The 23,088-nt window shown below is 53.7% G+C and overlaps 4 protein-coding genes across 4 annotated transcripts in view; all 4 read left to right on the top strand.

Annotated features, from left to right (window-relative positions):
- The first annotated feature begins 3,151 nt into the window (after positions 1 to 3,151).
- Positions 3,152 to 4,168, top strand: LOC114494134 (UDP-glucuronosyltransferase 1A10-like). Its single transcript, XM_028509022.2, has one exon. It carries the CDS (start codon positions 3,245 to 3,247, stop codon positions 4,166 to 4,168), a length of 924 nt encoding a protein of 307 aa, XP_028364823.1. The 5' UTR covers positions 3,152 to 3,244.
- Positions 4,169 to 12,473: 8,305 nt separating this feature from the next.
- On the top strand, positions 12,474 to 14,010 carry LOC114494131 (UDP-glucuronosyltransferase 1-6-like). Its single transcript, XM_028509019.2, has one exon. The coding sequence runs from the start codon at positions 12,517 to 12,519 to the stop codon at positions 13,498 to 13,500; it is 984 nt and encodes a 327-aa protein (XP_028364820.2). The 5' UTR covers positions 12,474 to 12,516; the 3' UTR covers positions 13,501 to 14,010.
- Positions 14,011 to 18,289: 4,279 nt separating this feature from the next.
- On the top strand, positions 18,290 to 19,640 carry LOC114494130 (UDP-glucuronosyltransferase 1A3-like). Its single transcript, XM_028509018.2, has one exon. The coding sequence runs from the start codon at positions 18,588 to 18,590 to the stop codon at positions 19,593 to 19,595; it is 1,008 nt and encodes a 335-aa protein (XP_028364819.2). The 5' UTR covers positions 18,290 to 18,587; the 3' UTR covers positions 19,596 to 19,640.
- Positions 19,641 to 22,208: 2,568 nt separating this feature from the next.
- Positions 22,209 to 23,088, top strand: part of LOC114494355 (UDP-glucuronosyltransferase 1-6-like) — a 36,557-nt gene continuing 35,677 nt past the window's right edge. The window contains exon 1 of the mRNA XM_036022685.1: positions 22,209 to 23,078. Coding sequence (XP_035878578.1) covers positions 22,224 to 23,078 — 855 coding nt within the window. The 5' untranslated portion in view covers positions 22,209 to 22,223. The remainder of the gene's footprint in view (positions 23,079 to 23,088) is intronic.

Below are 23,088 nucleotides of genomic sequence, written 5' to 3'. Positions count from 1 at the left end.
TCTTTTGTTCATGCAGTGCTAACACAATAGGAAAATGTTCTTGGTAGTTTTGTGTACGTCTCTTCCAATTTTTATGAAATTGTTTTACATATATATGCATCTAGCTAATGGAAATTCTCACAGTCATTTTGTGAAAATGAAATCTACTATCAGACTGGACATGGCGTCCTTCACCTTCCCTTTTTCACTTGCCCATTTTCCACGGACTTTCTGCAGCCAGTGCGTGCACGTGTGTGACATTCTTTTAAGAGTTGCATAAAATTCTTCACTTTGGATTCACTGTAGCTCATTCAACTAACTCATGTTGATAGATAATCTTTTGAAAATGTTTTATAAGGCTGCATTCATCACTTTATTTTTTTAAAGATTTTATTTATTTTTAGAGAGGGGAAGGAAGGAAGAAAGAAGGAGAGAAACATCCATGTGTGGGTGCCTCTCAAGCGCCCCCTACTGGCTCGCAACGGAGGCATGTGTTCTGACTGGGAATTGAACCAGTGACCCTTTTGGTTTGCAGGCCGGCACTCAATCCACTGAGCCACACCAGTCAGGGCTATTTCCAGTGTTTCATGTGACAAATGCAGTTGTGAGGGAGGGTCATATATAAGCTTCTGTATGGAAGTCTTCTGTGTTCATTTCTGTGCTGGTCCGTGAGGCGTGGCTACAAGCGGAGACACAGGAGAGGCTCAGAAAAACAAAGTTTATCATCATCACATGTCCTCGAGACATGAGGGGCACAGGCCACGCCGGGCCACAAGGGCAGCACCGGGCTGGCCAGGAGGCAGAAGGAGCAAGACACGAGGGGCAGGGCGGGGCAGTGGCCTATGCCAGGGCCCTCCTTGGGGTTTTGTGGAAGGCGAGGCAGGGCGGGAGAAACAGGCTGGGACTGGCTGGTTAGAGTGCTTCAGCAGGCTCTCAGTGGTAGGGGTGTCCCCTACTTGCTTGTGCCCTGATTCTGGGATGATCAAGGAAGGCTGAGGAATACTGTCCCCGGTGGCTCCAGATTGCTTAGTTTGCACGTTAAAGGCCATGCACTGTGCAGGGCCCTCTGCTGTGCCGAATTCTGGGTGGCCAGGTGGGCGATGGGTGCCTGCTCCCCTTTCTATGTCACCGCCACACCCCTGTGCAGTACCCCAGCGGCACACAGGAGTATTTGTTTTGTTAAAACAGCCTTTCATTTCTGGAAGGACCCCACTTGGCTGTGATGTGTTATCCTTATACATTTTCTATATAATATGTGTTTTATATGTGTGCATTTACAGTATCGAATTTGATTTGCTAAGATGTCTTTCGAATTTTTGCATCTATGTTCATGGGGGGTATTAGTCTGTAGTTTTATCTTCTTGCAACAGCTTTATCCGGTTTTGGTGGGTGGCGGTGCTGGTCTCCTGGACCGGTGTTGTGCCGTAGACCGAATTAGGATGTTCTTTGTGCTTTCATTGTGTCTGTGTTCCAGAGTCTGTTCTGAAAAGATGATAATGTATTTTTCTCTTTCCCTACTATTTGGTGGCATTTATCAGCGAAACCATCTGGGATTGAAGTTTAATTTGTGGGAAAGTTTGCATTACAAATTCAATTTCATTTTAAAGATATAGATGTTATTTCCATTCGGCTTATTTATTTCTTCTTCATTAAGCTCTCGTAGACTAGAATTCGTCCCTTTGATCTGAGCCACACAATGCATTGGCATCAAGTTGTTCATGATATTCTTGTATTATGCTTCTAATAGCTACAGCATCTCTGATGATGCCCTCTCTCTCCTTCCTCATATTGGCCATCTTTTCCCTTCTCTCTTCTTTCCTGACAAGTTTGGCTAAAGTTTTATCGCGTGTACTCACTTTTTTCAAAGAAGCAGCTTTGAGGTTCATTGATAATTTCTATTGTTTTTCTGTGGGTTTTTTTGGTATTTATTTATTTATTTATTTTTAGAGAGGGAAGGGTGGGGGGAGAGAGAGAGAGAGAGAGAGAGAAACATCAATGTGCGGTTGCCGGGGGTTATGGCCTGCAACCCAGGCATGTGCCCTGGCTGAGAATCGAACCTGTGACACTTTGGTTCACAGCCCGCGCTCTACCCACTGAGCTACGCCAGCCAGGGCTTCTGTTTTCTATTTTACTGATGCAGTGAAGCCTCCCAGGAGGGTAGATCACCCACCCCCACTTTCAGTTTTCAGACATTCCCCGGAAAGTCCCCTGTCTCTAAGGTAAACGGGGACCCAGCAAATTTCCGGAAGCAGGCTGGGGGTTTGGGAAGGGGCCCGAGGAGGCTCCTCCTTCCCATGAGCTCACCCACCCAGTTCTCTCCGACATGTGCAAAATGAAAGTCAGTCCCAGGCAGCAGACGCTCCTCGCGTGCTCTCCAGGCGAGGCGTGGCCTGGGAACGGCCGGAGGAGGGGCAAGCAAAGAGAGAGATGCCCTTGCCCTGCCGTTGTGCGGGGCGGAGTGTGGAGGGCCCCGGACTGCGGGGGCGAGCCCGCAGCAGAGGTCTGAGCAGAGGGCTGTGGGGGGAAGGAGTCGGGAATCCCAGCCGAGTGCTTCTGGGAAGCGGTGGGCAGGTGACCCCACACTGCAGGTGACGTGTCTCAGGATATTGATTCAAAACGGGTGACCGTCACACCCACCTCCGCCCTGCAATGGTTCACATGCAATGGGCTTGTCCATGGGGTAGACAATCCCGTCTCACCAGGTCGGAGGCCTTGGAGCGTTCGGAAATGGACCAAGGGCAGCGGGGCCCTGTGTGCCCTGGGGCTCCCCTGCTGGGGGAAGTCAGCCATCAGGGGCGACCAGTCCCTCCTTGAAACTGGGGGTGTCCGTCTCTAGGCAAAGAGACTTTGGTAGTCCGAGGATAACGTCCAGATTTCCCTTTCAGACATGCTCCCCCCAAGAACAGCTTTATGGAGCTTGCCTTTTCTTTTTGTCTCTCCCAGAACTCAGGGTCCAAACACCATTGTTTAATACTTCTCTTTGCAAACTGGCACTGCAGTGCAGGGGCAGGAGCTCTGCCCAGGCAAAGATCAGAACTATTCTTATCTGGGAAAGAGGTCAGAAGGTACCTTGGTAACTGCTATCATCCATTATATTTTGCTGAGTAAATTGTAGGCAACGAGAGAGTGTGTGTGCGTGTTCATTAATATATTAAAACATGCCCTCCCCTGGGGCAGGTTTTGTGCCTGTACTTCTTCTGCCCAAGGTGTCTGTCACAGGAGCTCCGAATCCTGGAAGCTGGCTGGCTCGGGCTGCCACTGTCCAATGGCTCCGGTGGCGTTGACGGGACTCCTCCCTCTCTGTGCGTGTCTCCTGCTGGCACCCGGCTGTGCCCAGGCGGGCAAGCTGCTGGTGGTACCCATGGACGGGAGCCACTGGTTTACCATGCGTTCTATTGTGGAGAGTTTGGTCCTCCGGGGGCACGAGGTGGTCGTGGTCAGGCCAGAGGCGAATTGGCACCTGGAAATCTCGGCCAAATACACAGTGAAGACTTACTCCACATCGTACTCTCTGGAGGACTTGAACCGGCTGTTCAAGGGTTTTGCTGACTCCCGGTGGAAAACTCGGGCAGGCAATGTATTTTCTCCGCTAATGCATCCATCCAGCAATGCTTTTGACTACTTTTTTTCACATTGTAGGAGCTTGTTCAATGACAGGAAACTAGTGAAATTCATAGAAGACAGTTCCTTTGATGCGGTGTTCCTAGATCCTTTTGATCTGTGTGGCTTAATTGTAGCCAAGTACTTCTCCCTGCCGTCTGTGGTCTTCGCCAGGGGGCTGTTCTGCCACTTTCTGGAAGAGGGCTCCCAGTGCCCCAGCCCCCCCTCCTACGTTCCTCGAGGCTTCCTGGGATTCTCCGACACCATGACCTTCTGGGAGAGGGTGTGGAACCACATCACCCACGTGGAGGAACGACTACTTTGTCACAATTTTATCAAAACCGGGTTAGAAGTGGCCTCCGAGATCCTCCAGACCACCGTGACGGCTTATGACCTCTTCGGCCCCGTGTCCATCTGGTTGCTGCGCACCGACTTCACCCTGGACAATCCCAAACCCGTGATGCCCAACATGGTGTTTGTCGGCGGCATCAACTGCCTCCCGGGAAAGCCGCTGTCTCCGGTGAGTGGCCTGGGCCTCAGCAGCGCGCCCTGGCCCGGCCCGGGCGGGGAGGAGAGGCGCCTTCTGTAGGCGCCACGGCCTGTGGGTTCCATTAGCAGCCTTTGCAGTTCCTGCCTGGTCCAGTGAGTTGCTTTCTGTGCATCAATTTACTTGTGTTGGCAGATTTTAGGAGCCGTCTGCTTTGATACTCATTTGGAAAAAATAATGAAAAACAGTCAGAAATCAACCTTTTCTTTGTTGGTCCAGTGCAACCCCCTTAGAAAATTGCTCTTAGCAGTTTTGTGTGCATCTTATCCACATTTTTCTGAAATTATTTTACATATATGCAATAGCTCTTGTAAATCCTCACGCTCACATTTATGAAAATGAAGTCTACTATCAGAATGGACATACTGTTTTTTACCTTACCTTCGTTTTCTTGGTCACCTGTTGATAAATCCTGGCGTTTTTATAGCCAACACATGCAAATGTGTGATTCTTTTTAAGAATTGCATAACTTTCCTCGTTTTGGATGCGTTGTAGTTTATTCTAGTGACCAATATTCGTGGATAATTAAGCTTGTTTTCTTTTCCTTTTATGGCTGTACTAATCATTTTAAAAGAAGTTCTTTAGACTCATACACTTCCATAGTCTGAAGATTGTAGGGAAGGGAGAGAGGAGGCTGGTGGGGAAGGCATCCTGTGACAGGTGAGAGATGCTGGTGGCCGAGAAGACTTTTAGGAATCAGAGGGCGGGTCGTGTGGTTTTGAGAAGTTTTTTTCTGTGCCTGGCTGAGACAGCTCCTACCTTAGGGACCCTTGACCGTCATAAAAGTTTTGCCACGTGCAACGGCCTGGCCTTTGGAGCTGCTGCATGGGTGAGGCATCGAGGGGTTGAGTCCTATGTTTGACCTGAAGTAAAAGAATGTCCTAAAGACACAGAAGAGGAGGCCAGGATTCAGCAGAAGCTGCAGATCGGAGTTGGAAGGGGACAGTGACCAGGAGGGACTGATTCTGTGGATGGGATATTGCATGGTCGTGTCACTCAGCCTTACCCAGACCTTAGGGAGCTGGATGACCCCAGCTGATACAGACTTGGCTCTCGGTGTCCCAGAATCCCGTTGCAGACTTCTCTCCATTCCTGTGTCCTCCATCCCTCTTCCTTGCTCTTCCCCGATTACCTTTTCTCTCTGTTGCACTTTCCTTCTCCCTCTCCTTCCTCACCCGTGTTTCTCCTTGCTATGCCACTTCCTCGCCATGAACCTGTTACCCAGGGGGGCAACCAGGAAGGGCGCCCCACTGGCTGGCTCATGCACAGTGGGGGGCAGTAGTTGATAAGTGGGTGGTGAGGCTGTGCCCTGTGGCATGCTCTAAACACCACAAGGGTCAGGAGGCGGAGCCCTGGGGCCATCCCGACCCGTGGACATACCTCCTCCAGCTCTGACACTAGCAGCCACGGAGCCTTTGGTGAAGAAGCTCGGGTCCCAAACTAAGTGAAATAGGGGAAAACAGCACCACCACACAGGGTGCTTTTTCAGATTAAGAATGATGATGTGTGTTAGAGTGCCTGGTGTGTGGCACGGAGTCTGTGATGGCCGTAATTGTGTGGGTGATATGCATTTTCCAACCTCCACAGTATTAACATTAACCATAGGATCAGGCCCTTGAAAAAAAAAATATACATATATATATAAACAGCCTGGCCAGGTAGCTCAGTTGGTTAGAGAATTGTCCCAACATGCCAAGGCTGTGAGTTCCATTCCCGGTCAGGGCACATGCAAGAGTTAACCAATGAATGCATCAATAAGTGGGATGTCAAAAATCAATGATTTCTCTCTCCCCCGTCTCTCTCAAATCAATGCATAGAAGATTTAAAAATGTTTAAAAATGATCAGATGTCAATATTTTCCTCTGTTGGGGAGTCTCCAAGAATCATTTAACCCTCAGGTGGCCGGACAGGCCCTTGGGGGAGCTTAGCAACTCAGTGTCACAAAGGCCAGCACAGGCTGGCGTCCCTCTACACCCCCTTGCAGACAGAGGAGCTGAGGCGCAGAAGGGTCGAGGGACTTGCCCACGGTCATGCCTCTGGGACGTGGGAAGACAGGCTTTGAACCCAGGCATTCTTTTTTGTTAATTGAGATATGATTCATATCACAGCCTTCAGCCTTTATAAATATACAATTCAGTGGTCTTTAGTGTACGCATGAACACAAGCATCATCACCTCTCTCCAATTCCAGTGCATCCCCCGCCCCTACACACACTCCAAAATGAAAGCCCACGCCCACCGGCTGTCAGCCCCCCCTCCCCCCGCCAACCACCAGTCTACTTCCTGGCTCTACATACGTGCCTATTGTGGACGTTTCACACAGATGGGATCATGTGCTACACGGTGCTTAGTGACTGGCTTCTTGCACTTGGTGTTGGAAGTCTACAGGTTTTGTAACATGTGTAGGTCCTTCGCTCTTTCCACGGCTGAATACTATTGCATTGCATGGGTAGGCTATGTGTTGCTTATTCATCCATCAGTCCACGCACGCCGGGCTGTTTTTGGGTGTTGGCTCTGGCGAATACGCTGCTGTGAGCATTCGTGCCCAACGAACCCAACAAACCCAACGTTCTGACTTCAGAGCCCTTGCACCTAACCTTGCACTTGGCTGCGTCCCTCTGTTGACTGGAGACTTGTCAGGATATGTCCTGCCTGTGGCCTTTTGGGAAGTTACATGCTGTGAAATTTGCCAAGGGTGTATTTGGCCCATATCACGTGGCTTCTGATCACTCAGTGGATACGATGTTTGTTGGTTGTGTGGAAGTTCCAGAATAACATACAGTTGACTCTCCTTTTTCATTAGTTAACATGAACGGTTCTTTATTGAACAACTATCTATTGAGAGCCTGTGTGCGTGTGGCTTGTCAGGCAATGGGGAGACAGACATTAACCAGGTACGAATTCGGAAACACGCTTTGGAAGAACGTCAAGGGAGGGCAGAAAATTGGTACCAGGGCGCCTGGTTGGGCGAGGCGGAGAGACCTGGAGGAGCCGGGGGAAGAGCGTGCTGAGCAGAGAAGACAGCGGCAGGCTGCAGCATGAAGCTGAGTACCGTGAGGACTTTAGTCTTTGGAACCTACACATGGTCTTTGCCCTCCACACCGTTGTCCTAGGGTTACTCTGCCATGGTAAATGCAGGTGAGTGGAAGTCCTATGTATGTCTCTTCTGAGCAGTTCCTTTGTTATGGCTGCTGAGTGGCCCATGCCGCACACCACTCATGTGGATGGAATCCCCCAGATGCAATGTTGTTCGAAAGAACCTGCTGGGCTGTGCCTGCCCTGGAGGGGCGGACCTGCACTGTGCTCCCTTTGTGACCGTTTTGGGTCTTCCTGTTGTCTAGGTGGACCCACACCAGGGTGCGGCCCCCTCCCTGGGAGAAAACCCTGCTGACGCCTCTCCCCTGCCCTGGGGAGGCTGAGATAAATTTGCATCTCGGCTGCATTCTGGCGACCAGCCCGGGCCTTAGCCTGGCCCCTTGCAACCAGCTCCTCAGGCTTCTTCCTGTTTCCCAGGGCCCAGCAGGCCTCCGAGCCAGCAGGAATGGGGTCAGGACAGGACTCTGCGTGCCAGCTCCCTGTGCATGACTAGCAGTGGGCGAGTCAGAGGGCGAGTCTGTTCTAGCCTCACTGGGCACCGCGTCGCACTGGGACAGCCTGGTTCCCACATCCCTTGCCCTCCCGACCACACTCAGCAATGCGCTAGGTCAAGCCGGACCGACCTGACCCTCTCTCCCTGGGTTTCGGTTGAGACGCCTGCAGAGTGGGAGGGAGCCGGGTCGTGCCCCTGGCTGGGCGGCGGGGCTGGAGGCAGACACCTGGCCTTCGAACCCCCGCTTCGGGCTTCCGCTGAGTGCTGTTCGGGCTGGTGCTTCTCAGGTCCTGTTTCTGAAAGACGAGGGACAGACTCCAGGCTCAGACTGGCATTGACCACCTTTTCTCAAAAAGGAACACATGGTTCTTTCTTTATTTTGTATTTTTTTGCTGTTTGATATTTATTTGTGTATTTATGTATGTATTTGTTTACTTATATTGGTTATGCCATTACAGTTGTCCCAATTTTTCCTCCTGTCCCCACCTCCACCCAGCACCCCCCCACTCCCTCCAGTGATTCCCCGCTCCTTAGTTCATGCCCACGGGTCAGGCGCATGCATTCTCTGGCTACTCCATTCCTTGTACTCGCTCTTAACATCCTCCTGCCTATTCTGCACCTACCAGTTTGTGCCTCTTCATCCCCTCACCTTTCCCCCATTCTCCCCCAGGCTCCTGTCCCCACTGGCCCCCATCCCAATATTCTCCGTATCTATGATTCCGTTTCTGTTTTGCTTATTTGCTTAGTTTGTTTCTTAGCTTCAATTGTTGATAGTTATTTATGTATTGACTTTTTAATGTTCATAGTTTTGGTCTTCTTCTTTTTCTTAAGTTCCTTTAACATTTCATATAATAAGGGCTTGATGAGGATGAACTCCTTTAGCTTTACCTTGTCTGGGAAGGACTTCATCTGTCCTTCGATTCTAAATGATAGCTTTGCTGGATAGAGCAATCTAGGCTGTAAGTCCTTACTTTTCATCACTTTGAATACTTCTTGCCAATCCCTTCTAGCCTGATAAGTTTCTTTTGAGAAATCAGCTGACAGTCTTATGGGAACTCCCCTGTAGGTAACTAATTGCTTCTCTCTTGCTGCTTTTAAGATTCTCTCTTTATCTGTAACCTTTGGCATTTCAATTATGATGTGTCTTGGTGTGGCCCTCTTTGTGTCCATCTCGTTTGGGACTCTCTGTGCTTCTTGAACTTGTATGTGTATTTCCTTCATCAAATTAGGGAAGTTTTCTTACATTATTGTTTCAAATAGGTTTCCAATCTCTTGTTCTTTCTCTTCTCCTCCTGGCACCCCTATGATGTGAATGTTGGAACATTTGAGTTGTCCCAGAGGCTCCTTACACTATTCTTGATTTTTGGGATTATTTTTCTTCTTGCTGTAGTGATTGGATGTCTTTTTCTTCCTTATGTTATCTTCCTTGGAATCAAATCATTGATTTGATTCTTGGCTTCATCCACTCCACTGTTCATTCCCTGTCAATTGTTCTTTGTTTCAGTTGGTATATCCTTCATTTCTGCCTGGGTATTTGTTATGCTATTGAAGTACCCATTGAGTTCCTTGAGCGTCCTTATAACCAGTGTTTTGAACTCTGCGTCCGATAGATTGCTCATCTTCATTTTGTGTATTTCTTTTCCTGGAGCTTTGATCTGTTCTTTCATTTGAGCCACGTTCTTTGTCTCCTCATTGTGGCAGCCTCCCTGTGTTTGTTTCTGTGTCTTAGGTAGAGCTGCTATGACTCCCTGTCTTGGTACAGTGGCCTAATGTAGTAGGTGTCCTGTAGAGTCCAGTGGCACGGCCTCCCCTATCTTCCAAGCTGGGTACTCGAGGTGCGCCCTCTGTGTGGGCTGAGTACCCCGTCCTCTTGTGGATGAGCCTTGATTGCTGTCAGCAGGTCCACTGAAGGGATTTACCCAGGCTAGACAGCCGGTGGGACTGGCTGCGGCCCCTGGCCAGCAACCACCTTCTTCCGTGGCTTATGGAGGTGGTTGGGTGGTGCTCCAACGTGGCCTATAACTGTCTCCTGGGTGCGCAGGCTCTGGGGTTTCCCAGGTGGTGCAGGCCAAGGTCAGCCTCCACCTGTGTTCTGTCTGGGCCCCTTGGCATACGTTGTAAAGTGATCTGCAGATGGCCGTTGCTTGTGCTAGGCCTGGGTCCACTTGGCGAGAGGTATGGGGCGGGGCTCAGCTGTTGCTTGTTGGAGCAGGTTTGGGAAGGTCTGAAGCCTGTGCCCAGCCCGGCCCTTTGTGTGGAAAAGCCACCGTTACCGGGGTGTTGCTTAGATGGGTCCATAAGTTAGATGGGGTGGACCCTCAGGTGATCGTCAGGGCAGGGCGTACCGTGTGAGCCAGGTGGATGGAGGTTCAGACATGGTGCCTGAGAACACCGCTGTTTCTTCCACCCTCCCAACCCCCACTGGAATTTTACAGCCAGAAGTTACGGGGACTTACCTTCCCGGCACTGGAACCCGGGGCTCGGTGGTCTGGTGTGGGACTGGGATCCCTCGCTCCCAGCACATCCCCCTGCTGTCTTATAACCACCACACGTGGGCTTGGGGCCTGCGCGTTCAGCATCCCCACATCTCCACGTCTCTGCATCTCCTACCTGCCCAGATGGATGTGGTTTCTTTAATTCCGTAGTTGTCAGGCTTCTGTACAGCTCGATTTTCTGACAGCTCCGAGTGCTGCTTGTGCTATATTTTAGCTGTGATTTTGCTGTGGTCGTGCAAAGAGGCGAGCCGCGTTTACCTGCCGACGCCTCCACCTCGACCAGAAGTTCTACCACATGGTTCTTTAAATGTTCTAGTTCATAGGTGAACCCTGACAACTGAAAAAAAAAAAAACAAAGAAGAAAATGAAATGGGAGAATAAAACCAACAGGCAAATCAAAAGTGAGTTCATCCATTCGGCAAACTCGTGCCGAGAGCCTACTGTGTGCCGGGCAGTGTTCATGGGCACACTGGGTGGGCACACAGCCGAGAATGAAATGAGTCGTCCCTGCCCTCGGGTTTGAGAATGGCTGACCTAGAAATAGCCGATTTTATCTTTCCTTCTGGAGCTGCGTAAGGTACCCAAAAAGCCCTTTCCCGGGCAGTGGGGCTCCCCTGCTCATCTGTAGAAGGGTGGTCAGCTGGGGCTTAGTGTTGCCTGAGATGATGGAGGAGTGTTGGGGTTGAACTGTGCTCCTCCGGAAAAAATATGTTGAAAGTCCTAGCACCTGGAACCTCATAACGCGACCGTATTTGGGAATACGGTCTTTGCTGGTGTAATTAGTTTAGTGAAATGAGGTCAGTGGGGCGTGCCCTGGTCCAGTAGGACCGGTGTCTTTATCCAAAGGGGAGATTTGGATGCAGGCAGGCACACAGGGAGGACACCGTGTGATGATGGAGGCAGAGAAGGGGCGGTGCTCTGCAAAACCAGGGACTCCGAAGATGGTCAGCGAGCCCCCCGGGAGCCGGGAGCAAGCCTGGAAGAGGTCCCCCCTCAGAGTGCTCGGGAGGAACTGGCCCAGCAACGCCTGGATCTCAGCCTCCCAGCCTCCAGAGCTGCGGAATCACCTCTGCTTTCCAGGCCACCCAGAGAGAGCGTGGGGCTTTGTCCCGGTGGCCCTAGGAAGAGAAGACAACAGGAAATTGTTTCAGAAGCCGAATGCGTCAGGGTCCCGACGCGGGAGCTGCCTTCCTGTGGCCCCTGCTGGCCGGTCGAGTCAGCCCCCTCAGAGGCTCCGTCAGCTGATGCCTTCCCATCGTTTCCCGTCTCGGCATTTTCTTCCCTTCTTCATCTGCACCTCCTTTTCCGTCCCCTTCATCCCTCCGTAGTTCTTGCCTTCGCAGGGCAGGGCCACGAGATGTGTCAGGGGCGCTTTTAACCCCCCGAGTGCCTCTCTGTTCAGGCCACATAGAACCTGGCTGCCCGGCCAGACCCAGCGGGAGCCCCTCCGAGGGCCCTGTGCTCAGCTCCTGCTCGCAGCCCCGAGGGGGAGGTCCTGATGCCACCCGGAGTGACAGGCGCAGCAGTGCAGGTGAAGGGCGGTGGGGGCCGCCCAGCTCGGAAGGGGCAGGCGGCTCTGGAGTGCACCCAGGTGCTTCACCACCCAGTGGGGACTGCGGCGACCAGCACCTACGTCGGGATTCGATTCTGTCTTTCATGGCACAGAACCCCCAAGAGCAGCGGCACAACTGGGTGGGTGGGAGGGCTGGAAAGTTCTATCAGACTCCCCTCTGCTGCCTCCCTTTGAGTCCGGCCGCCGCCGTGCCGACCAGGACTTGGAGGTGAGCAGCGCCTCTGTGCTGTTCCAATGCCGACCGATGTCTGTTCACGCTTGCTGGCCGCCTGAGCCAGGCTGCTCAGGGAGTAGAAGGGCACCGACGGGTCTTCCTGTGTGCACACGCCCCTCACGGATGCTGCGGCGTCCTGGCGCTCAGGGCGGGGCGGGGGGGGCCGCTCCGGGCCCCAGGGGCCTCTCCAAGGCGTCCTCAAACCAGAGACTCAGGCATCTTGGTGCGGACCAAGGAAAAAACCCAGAAGCTCAGGCAGAAACTGGGAAGCACAGTTGGCTCAAGTTTTCCGTGGGCTTACAAATATTTAAATACAATGGATTGGGATTAAGAAGGAGAAAACTGTATTTGAACAATGATTAAAATAAAAAAAAAGAAATAGTTAAATATTAATTGGGGTTGTTGCAAAATTCAGAGCGTGGCAAGGTGGGCAGGGCAGGGTGGGGAGCTTAGCCTGAAGAGCTGTGGCTCAGGGAGTGTGAGTCAGTCATTCTTGTTGCTGCCTGCGCTCCCCATCAGGATGGCCTGCGTCCCGCGTGCATTTGGGGGCATTTCTACAGGCCTGTTCCTCTTAGCGCTTTGGGGTGTGGTTCCGGGGGACAAGCTGCTGGTGGTCCCTCAGGATGGAAGCCACTGGCTCAGTATGAAGGACATTGTTGAGGTGCTCAGTGGCAGGGGCCATGACATCCTGGTGCTGGTGCCAGAGGTCAACCTGCTCCTGAAGGAATCCCCACACTACACCAGGAGAACCTTCGCGGTGCCGTACGGTCAGGAGGAGCTGCGGCGGCGATTCCTCGCCTTCGGGAACCAGCAGTTCGCCGAGAGGTCTCTCCTGAACGCCAGCCTGGTGGAGTACAGGAACAACATGATTGTCTTGGACATGTTCTTCGCCAACTGCCAGAGCCTCCTGCAGGACTCGGCCACCCTGCGCTTCCTCAGGGACAGCCAGTTCGACGCCCTTTTCACAGACCCGGCCATGCCCTGCGGGGTGATCCTGGCCGAGTACCTGGGCCTGCCCTCCGTGTACCTGTTCCGGGGCTTCCCGTGTTCCCTGGAGCACACGTTCAGCCGCAGCCCCAACCCCGTGTCCTACGTTCCCAGGTGCTACACCCAGTTCTCCGACCGGATGACTTTCCCCCAGCGGGTGGCCAACTTCCTCGTCAGCCACCTGGAGAGCTTTCTGTTCTACTGCCTGTATTCAAAGTACGAGCACCTGGCCTCAGCCCTCCTCGAGAGGGACGTGCACTTGCCCGCCCTGTACCGCAAGGTCTCCATCTGGCTGCTGAGGTACGACTTTGTGTTTGAGCACCCCAGGCCGGCCCTGCCCAACATGGTCTTCATCGGGGGGAGCAACTGCAAGAAGAAGGGCGTCCTGTCTCAGGTCGGTGGCTCGATGTCGTGGCAACGGTGCTGTGCCGCCGCTCTCTGCTGCACACTCGTTTGGCCCCTCCAGCGACCGTCAGGCGGGAGGGCTGCCTGGAATGGGGTGCCCGGCTCGGAGTAGGGGGTGAGGGGGCCCTGAGGCCGAGCTGTTGATTAATGCAGAGGCTTCGAAGGAAGACAGGGCTTCGGCAGGCGACAGCAGGAGATGGCCTTGGCTAGGTAGTCCGGGGACATCCGTGGCTGAGCCTGGGAAGTCTCCAGGCTAAACCCTACCCCTACCCGTTGAAGACGCAGGTGAGGGCTTGTGCAGGAGGACACAGAGTAAGAGATCAGTCCAGGCCAGAACCGGTTCTCCCGACTCCCTGTCACGCTGTTTGCGCCGGCCCTGACCCGGGGCTCAGCAAACTACAGCCGCTGAAGCTCGTCAGCCCGGAGGCCTGGGGCTGTAGGGCCCAGAGCCAGGAATGCTTTTCATGTTTTCAAAGGGGTGTTAGAAACAACAGTAAGAAATGGGGGACAGCGGGGTACGTGGCCCACTACGCCTACAGGGTGACGAGCTAACCCTTTACAGAGAAGGTGTGTTGACCTCTGACCCGAGGCGGGTGTGTGGGGGTGCCCTCAGATGCTGGGGGGAGGAAGGCCAGGCCCTGCGGTGGGGAATCCGACGTGCGAGGCTCCAGGGGTCCCTCCCTGGCCCCCACTGCACCGGCAGAATAAGAGCTCTAAGGCTCGGATTGGAACCCGGCTGCGTGGCCGAGGCAGGTGGCTCACCTCTGAGCGTTTGTCTCTCCTGTGGGACGTGGGGAGCCTCCGGACACTGGGGCGGTGGGCAGGGAGGCCAAGTTCACCGGACACTTAGTGTGACGGCAGCAGGACAGGGCCGCTTCGGGCCGCGACCGTGGGGTGGAGGCCTGCGGACGGGGCCGTCCAGCTCTGTCTCGTGAAGGGGCACGCGGTGCCCCTCTCTGAGCGTGGGGCCCGAGGCCACAGCCGCAGCGGGTGCCGGGGCAGGACACGGCCGCTCTCCCGGACGCTCTCCCACCTCACGTCACCCGGTGGCGAGCAAGCAGCAGCCTCTCGCAGGGAAGAAAGAACAGGAATGGTGGGTCAGCGGGGCTGGCCAGCCTGCTCCTGGCCACGCAGCCTTGGACTTCGGCTTCCTCATGTGGAATCAGGGCCAGTGCCGTCCGCTCGCCCCTGCCAGGGTTGTGTGGGGGTCACGGGGGCGGCAGGTAAAAGTGAGTGAGAGAGAGAGGACGAGCGAGGGAGAGCGCCCCTGTGGGCTGTCAGGGGAAACCTCCCCCTCCCCCTCCCCTCTGCACCTTACCTCACTCCAGGCTGACACTTTCTCTCTGTGAGGTGATAAAAACAGGTTTTTTTTCTTTTTAAGATTTTGTTTATTTATTTTTAGACAGAGGGGAAGGGAGGGAGAAAGAGAGGGAGAGAAACATCACTGTGTGGTTGCCTCTCACGTGACCCCTGCTGAGGACCTGGCCCTCAACCCAGGCACGTGCCCTGATTGGGAATTGAACCAGCGACCCTTCGGTTCACAGGCCGATGCTGGGTCCACTGAATCACACCAGCCAGGATGACAATGTGGTTTACTTGTGACAGTCGGGGGAACATTTCCCCAGAAAACTAGATTTCAGTTCCTCGGTACTAGCTCTTTTGTTCCTGAGTTTCCCCCTCTGGTGTTCCCGAATCCTCTAGATAGTGGTTCTCAAGTAGGGGCACTTTTGGTCCTCACGGGGTAATCCCTGAGGACATTTTTGCTGCTGCATTTGGGAGGTGACACTGTCATCAGGTAAGTAAAGTCCAGGGGTGCTGTTAAAAACCCTAGAAAGCCCAGGAAACGCCCACCCACTCGGCCCCAACAGAGAATGACCCGGCCCCAGATGTCAATAGCACTGGCACTGAGAAAGGCTGATCTGAATAAGTTCCAAGTGAGAATCGGTGACTGCTACGCAGCAAGGCAGGATCGGGGTGAGGAGGGGGCAGCAAGCACACTTTGCCCACCCCCGAGGCACCTCTTCCCCCTACGGGGGTGTCTCCAAGGAGAGCGCGCTCAGGCTGAAATCTCAACACTGTCGGTGGAGCTGAGGATTGAAGTCTGAGCAAGTCAGGGGGACCAAACCTCAAAACTGCCAAGTCATTCTTAACAGGCACTTTGAGAAGCACGCGGCCCAAGCCAATGTCTACAGGTCCCACAGCGGTTCTCTGCTCTTTCCCAGCCCTGTGTTTACCTTTACGACCGGTTATCTCGTTGACGCGCGGGCGTGGGCAGCGCTTTCACAGCGCTGCTTTTGTGACAAAACATGTGTGCACGGAGTGGCAAAGTGAGAGCATGGGTCAAGGTTGAAAAATAAAAGGATTCAACAGCGGTGTCTGAAACAGCAGAAACTAGGTCGGGGAATAATTTAGGTAATTCGAGGAGAATGAAATTACATGGGTTATTTTATATTAAGATGTAACTCACATACCGTGCAATGCATGTAAAATTCACGATTCGATGGTTTTTCATGTCGTCACGGAGTTGTGCAACCGTCTCCACAATCGCTTTTAGGAGATTTTCAGTCTCCACGCCCTCCCCCACCTCAAAGTATCAATTAGCAGGTACTCCCGACTCCCTCTTCCCCGCACCCCCTGGCGACCACTCATCGACCTCCTGTCTCTATGGATTAGCTTCTGCTGATCATCTCAGACAAATTGAATCATACAATAATGTGACTGGCTTTTTTTCACTCAGCATGATGTTTCCAAGGTCCATCCATGTCGCAGCGTTCCTTTTATGACCGAGAGGTGTTTTGTGCCATGGATATACCACACTGTGTGTATGTACGTGTCAGCTGGTGGACATTGGGGTTATTTCCACTCTCCCCGGGGCCTTGGGGCCTCTGGTTCAGGTCCTCGCCTCCCAGGCTCTCAAAGGGACTCCCAGGGTCCAGCGTGACCTACTGCGCCATCCATATCTCTAGGTGAGCAGGACCTTTCGGGAACACAGAGCCAAACCTACCTCACCCACATCGGTGGCTGCCCCAGTCATTAGGAGAACACTCAGGCCCCCAGCTTAGCCCAGGAGGCTCGTGGAATTGGGACCCCCTCAAAGGAGTCCTAAGCCCCTAGCACCTGAGAACGTGACCTTCTTTGGAAACAATCTTTGGGGAGGTCATCAAGTTAGTATGAGATCACTGGGGGTGGGGGCCCTGATGCAACATAACTAGTGTCCTCACAAAAAGGGGAAATTCAGATACAGAGAGACGTACCGAGGGAGACAGCGAGAACACGCAGGGAGAAGGTGGGCACGTGACTGGAGCGAGGCACCTGTACGCCGCGGAAGCCCAGGGGCTGCAGGCAAACTCCAGGAGCTGGGAGAGGCAGAGAAAGACCCCCTCACCCCCCAGAGCCTTCAAGACGCAACAGGCTTCTCTCTGGTTCTCAGGGCCCCAGCCTGGGCACTCTGCGTCAGCAGCCCTAGGAAGCGAACGGGCCGGCTGCGTGCGTCCTCCTGCTCCCTGCGCTGGCCGCTCCGGAGTTTCCCGTCACTTACTCTCCTACTGCTCAGGGTGCTTCCTGCCCTTCCCGTGCCTCTGCGCAGGGGTTGGTGGGGACGTCAAAGCATTTGAGAATGAGTTTCAGGGGTGTGACGCCACACCAACGGCGGCTTGCCTGCCTGCAAAGCGCCATTGAAATGGGGGCTGGGAAAGGCAGTCTCCCCAGGGCCACCCTTTGGCCTCACTGGCCACATAACATGGGCCCCGGGCGTGGGAGTCTTCCCCACCTGGAGCCCGTGCTGCCTTATCACCTGGTGTGGGACTGTCTTTCCTGGTCCAGGCTGGAAGAAAGCTCCTTTGTCTTCCTGGAAGCCTGCGGGTCACGTGGCACCCGGGAACCCCACTGTTGTATCTACCCCCCAAGGGGAGGGGCCGGGGCCTTCGCACTGCAGCACAGGGAGGGGTGGGGGCGGGCTAGGGGCTCTGCCTCTGCTGTGGTAGACACCTGCTGGCCACGGGGGGCCGCTGTTGGCGCTGTCTCACTCTTTCTCGTGGTAGAAGAGTGCGTTGCATCCAGTGCGAGATGACGTTGTGTTCTTGGCGACCCAGGTGGCAAGATGCAGTGGGCAGAGGTGTTGGGCCTTCTTCCCCTGGCGGCCGGCAGAGTGGTGGTCTCCACTGTCCTCAGTGCAGCTGGGGCCCTCCCCTGGCGTTGGTACCCGGTACCCGGTACCCTGTGGTCTGCTCCGAGAGTTTGGTGCGGTGAGCAGGGTTGCCGAGGAAACAGGCCGTGGCGTGGAGGACACGTGTGGGCCTGTCAGTCTCACTGCCCCACGGCGGTGCTGGCTCCCCGGGGAGATAAGCTGACTGAGGTGCTGGCCACCCTCTGGCCACGTGGAGACGCAGGAGCTGCAGATAAGCTGCCTGTCAACTGGGAGGAGCCCGTGCAACAGGTGAGGGCAGACGCAGGGGTAGGGGAGGGCGCTGTCCGACCCCGCTGTGTCACTGCCCTCTTGTGCTCTGGCTGGCCCCAAGTCCTATGCCTAGAGGTGGGTGGGCGGATCTCAACACCCTGTGTTGTCTTTACCAAGGCTGGAGCTCAGGGTCCCTCCAGATGTTTCCATAGCTGACAGCTGCTCGAGGAGGCTCTTCCCTGCATGTTGCAGAGGTGTCCTTGGGTGGAAGAGGGACAAAACCGCGGAGCCGGGCTCCCCTTCCCCGTGGCAGGAAGCTGTCTTGGCCATGTGACATACACTTGCTGGGTGTGTTCCGTGTTACCCACCAATGGAGGGAAAGAGTTGTAAGAGTTCTCCAATAAGGGCACATCCAGCAGCAAGGTTCTGGTCGGGGGCTGGTCACGGGGGACCCCCCGGAGCTCAGTCACAGCCCCCACAGAACCCGGTTCATGGGGGCGTGGGCACCCACAGCCTTGTTTGGGGAATTGAAGGAGAAATAAGGAGAGTGAACTAGAAAGTTCCCTGGAGAAAGCAGCGAAACTCAGATGAACTCCTCCGCAACAAGGGGGACTGTTATCTCCCGAGGAAACGTAGGAGGGTGAAGGGCAAGGGCAGATGCATTCTGCAATGATTAACGTAGGTGGGGCACCCAGCCCTCCCGTGACACGCCCTTCTGTTAATTGGCTTGATGACAGGATAAGACAAAAAAAAGTCACAGACGAGACTCAGTGGGAGCTGAAAAGTCGGTTGCTGGTTCGTCTATGGAGATGGCTGCGGGGCCCCCGCTTCCCCTGGCGGCGCTCCCGGGGCTGCTGCTCTTCCTGTGTGCAGGGCCCTGGGCCGAGGGCGGGAAGGTGCTGGTGGTCCCCATGGAGGGCAGCCACTGGCTCAGCATGCGGAAGGCCGTGCAGGAGCTCCATGCCAGGGGCCACCAGATCGTGGTCCTTTCACCGGAGGTGACTCTGCACGTCAAGGAGGAAGACTTTTTCACCCTGAAAACCTACCCCATTCCCTACACCCAGGATGAATTTCAGTATCTCGTGTTGGGCCAGAGCCACCTGATTTTTGAAAGAGTACACTATCTAAAAGCATTTTGGAAAAGCATGGCAGTTTTGAAAAACGTGTCTGTCATCTTTCAGAAGTCTTGTGAGGAGCTGGTGCGTAACGGGGACCTGGTCAGGCAGTTGAATGCCAGTGCCTTCGATGTGGTTTTGACGGACCCCGTCTACCCCTGCGGGGCAGTGCTGGCTCAGTACCTGTCCCTTCCTGCGGTGTTTTTCCTGCGTGCCATCCCATGCGACCTTGACTTTGAGGGCACGCAGTGCCCAAACCCTTCCTCGTATATCCCCAGGTTACTAACAAGGCATTCGGACCACATGACGTTCCTGCAAAGGGTCAAGAACATGCTCTACCCCCTGGTCATGCAGTACCCTTGCCACGTTTCCTTGTCTCCTTATGCGAGCCTGGCCTCTGAGCTCCTGCAGAGAGAGGTGTCGCTGGCGGATGTTTTCGGCTACGCGTCCCTGTGGCTGTTCCGAGGGGACTTCGTGTTGGACTACCCCAGGCCGCTCATGCCCAACATGGTCTTCATCGGGGGCATCAACTGTGCCCACAGGAAGCCACTGTCTCAGGTCTGTACCTGTGCTTGTGTGCAATCCGTGCGTCGGGCGGGACTCGTTTTATTTTTCCAACTCAGGCCAAGAGCTGGCGGACCTCCCCATCTTCTCTGTGGGTTTTCGCCTCTCATTCTCCGTCTGAGTCTTGGGTGAGAGAAACGGTTTCAGTGGCGTCAGCAGTGCGGGGAAGGTCTGTGATGGCCAGGAGAGGGCCGAGAGGCGGGGGTGAAGTTCCGTCGTAGGGTGTACACATGAGGCTGTGATGCACGTGATTGTCCTTTGCTGAAGGCACCTTCTTGACGGGTGTGCAGTCTTCGCCGGCTGTGTAGGAGCGGAGACGGGGAGTCGTGAGCCGATGCCTCGGGGAGTTTTGCTGGCGGGTGTTGGGTGGAAGGGTGAAGAAGGAACGAGCACATGACCTTTGGTGACAAATCACGTAGAGCGATCCTTTCTCAGAGGGGACTGAGGAGAAATGCAATTCAAGCCACCTACGTTATTCGAAACATTTTTGTAGGCATGTTTAAAGAAAAGCAAAAAGAACGTTCATATACTATGCAGTATATGAATATACTCTATGCGGCCAAATGTATCCAAGACATCATCCTTTCGACATAGTCTCAATATCAGATTATGAAGGAGATATCTTACATTCTTTTTCTGTCTAATACTGTTTTCAGAATGTTTTTTAAAGTTTTATTTATTTATTGTTAGAGGGAGGGGAACGGAGGGAGAGAGAGAGGGAGAGAAACATCAATATGTGGTTGCCTCTCATGTGTTCCCTACTGGGGACCTGGCTGGCAACCCAGGCATGTGCCCGGACTGGGAATCGAACCTGCAACCCTTTGGTGCGCCGCAGGCTGGTGCTCAGTCTGCTGAGCCACACCAGGCAGGGCTACTGTTTTCAAAATGTTGGTGTGTGTTTTATACTTGTGGCACATTTCGATCTGCACTAGGACCGTTTCAAACGGCCAGCAGTCATGTGTCACTAACGGCTCCTTCCCGTGTCCCTCGGCGTGCGAGCCGCTCCTCTGAATGTTCCACAGGTGCTCCTAGAATGCATATTTTCAATTTTTCTATTAAAAAACTCAGCACGCCCAGTTCTGAAAAAGATGTCTTAAATCGCACCCTATTTAAATGTAGCTCAATTTATATTTGGAATTTTCATAGTTTTTGCTTACAGGGATAGCTGCGTGATTGGTGCACATAGTTTTATTGCTGTTGCATTTTCTCATAGTTAGCCTTTAACATTTTAAAAATTGTGGTAAAATACACCGAATATAAGGTTTACCATGTCAACCATGATAAAGTGTACACTTTACTAAGGTTTACTATTTCACATAGTTGTGCAGCTAATCTCTAGAACTCTTTTTTTAAAAGATTTTATTTATGAATTTTTAGAGAGGGGAGGGAGAGAGAGAGAGAGAGAAATATCAATGTGCGGTTGCTGGGGGCCATGGCCTGCAACCTAGGCATGTGCCCTGACTGGGAATCGAACCTGCGATGCCTGGTCCGCAGCCCGTGCTCAATCCACTGAGCTACGCCAGCCAGGGCGTCTAGAACTCTTTTCTCTTGAGAATTTGAAACTCGATTCCTGTTAAACACCAGCTCCCCGCCCCGCCTGCCCCTGGCGACCGCCGCTCCCCTACTTCAGTCTCTGTGAACTTGAGTGCTCTAGGTACCTCGTTCCGGTGGAGTGACGCAGTATTTCTCTTTTTGTGATTGGCTTATTTCATTGAGTATAATGTCCTCGAGTTGCATTCACGTCGTGCTATATCTCAGAATTTCCAGTCTCTTTAAAGCTGCGTGATACTCCAGTGTGTACACTTCTGGCGCCTGCTTATCCGTTCACCCTTTGACCGGCACTTGGATTGCTTTCACCTTTGAGCTGCTGTGAATAACGCTGCTATGCACGTGGGGTCCAGATAACTCTTTACGACCTTGCTTGAAGTGATTTTGGGTTAGGGCGGAACGTGGAGGGCCCTGGACTGTGGGGGCGAGCCCGCAGCAGAGGTCTGAGCAGAGGGCCGTGGGGGGAAGGAGTCGGGAGTCCCAGCCGAGTGCTTCTGGGAAGCGGTGGGCAGGTGACCCCCCCACTGCAGGTGACGTGTCTCAGGATATTGATTCAAAACGGGTGACCGTCACACCCACCTCCGCCCTGCAATGGTTCACATGCAATGGGCTTGTCCATGGGGTAGACAATCCCGGCTCACCAGGTGGGAGGCCTTGGGGCCTTCGGAAATGGACGGAGAGCAGCGGGGCCCTGTGTGCCCTGGGGCTCCCCTGCTGGGGGAAGTCAGCCATCAGGGGGGAATATTCTTTCCTTGAAACTGGGGGTGTCCGTCTCTAGGCAAAGAGACTTTGGTAGTCTGAGGATAACATCTAGATTTTCCTTTCAGACATGCTCCCCCAAAAACAGTTTTATGCAACTTGCCTTTTCTTTTTGTCTCTCCCAGAACTCAGGGTCCAAACACCATTGTTTAATACTTCTCTTTGCAAACTGGCACTGCAGTGCAGGGGCAGGAGCTCTGCCCAGGCAAAGATCGGGACTATTCTTATCTGGGAAAGAGGTCAGAAGGTACCTTGGTAACTGCTATCATTCATTATATTTTGCTGAGTAAACTGTTGGCAACGAGAGAGTGTGTGCGTGTGTGCCTGTTCATTAATATATTAATACACGCCCTCCCCTGGGGCAGGTATTGTGCCTGTACTTCTTCTGCCCACAGTGTCTGTCGAGGGAGCTCCGAATCCTGGCAGCTGGCTGGCTTGGGCTGCCACTGTCCAATGGCTCCGGTGGCGTTGACGGGACTCCTCGGTCTCTGTGCGTGTCTCCTGCTGGCACCCGGCTGTGCCCAGGCGGGCAAGCTGCTGGTGGTACCCATGGACGGGAGCCACTGGTTTACCATGCGTTCTATTGTGGAGAGTTTGGTCCTCCGGGGGCACGAGGTGGTCGTGGTCAGGCCAGAGGTGAATTGGCACCTGGAAGTCTCAGCCAAATACACAGTGAAGACTTACTCCACATCGTACCCTCAGGAGGACTTGAACCGGCTGTTCAAGGGTTTTGCTGACTCCCGGTGGAAAACTCGGGCAGGCAATATATTTTCTCCGCTAATGCATCCATCCAGCAATGTTTTTGACTACTTTTTTTCACGCTGTAGGATCTTGTTCAATGACAGGAAACTAGTGAAATTCATAGAAGACAGATCCTTTGATGCGGTGTTCCTAGATCCTTTTGATCTGTGTGGCTTAATTGTAGCCAAGTACTTCTCCCTGCCGTCTGTGGTCTTCGCCAGGGGGCTGTTCTGCCACTTTCTGGAAGAGGGCTCCCAGTGCCCCAGCCCCCCCTCCTACGTTCCTCGAGGCCTCCTGGGATTCTCCGACACCATGACCTTCTGGGAGAGGGTGTGGAACCACATCACCCACGTGGAGGAAGGACTACTTTGTCACAATTTTATCAAAACCGGGTTAGAAGTGGCCTCCGAGATCCTCCAGACCACCGTGACGGCTTATGACCTCTTCGGCCCCGTGTCCATCTGGTTGCTGCGCACCGACTTCACCCTGGACAATCCCAAACCCATGATGCCCAACATGGTGTTCATCGGCGGCATCAACTGCCTCCCGGGAAAGCCACTGTCTCCGGTGAGTGGCC

The sequence above is a fragment of the Phyllostomus discolor genome, chromosome 4, assembly GCF_004126475.2.
Source record: "Phyllostomus discolor isolate MPI-MPIP mPhyDis1 chromosome 4, mPhyDis1.pri.v3, whole genome shotgun sequence".
Lineage (NCBI taxonomy): Eukaryota > Metazoa > Chordata > Mammalia > Chiroptera > Phyllostomidae > Phyllostomus > Phyllostomus discolor.
The sequence above is the reverse complement of the archived record's forward strand: the minus strand, read 5'-3'. Positions and strand labels throughout refer to the sequence as shown.

Bases quoted from the DNA above. Each gene is read 5' to 3' on its own strand.
- LOC114494134 (XM_028509022.2), top strand. From the start codon at position 3,245: ATGGCTCCGGTGGCGTTGACGGGACTCCTCCCTCTCTGTGCGTGTCTC.
- LOC114494131 (XM_028509019.2), top strand. From the start codon at position 12,517: ATGGCCTGCGTCCCGCGTGCATTTGGGGGCATTTCTACAGGCCTGTTC.
- LOC114494130 (XM_028509018.2), top strand. From the start codon at position 18,588: ATGGAGATGGCTGCGGGGCCCCCGCTTCCCCTGGCGGCGCTCCCGGGG.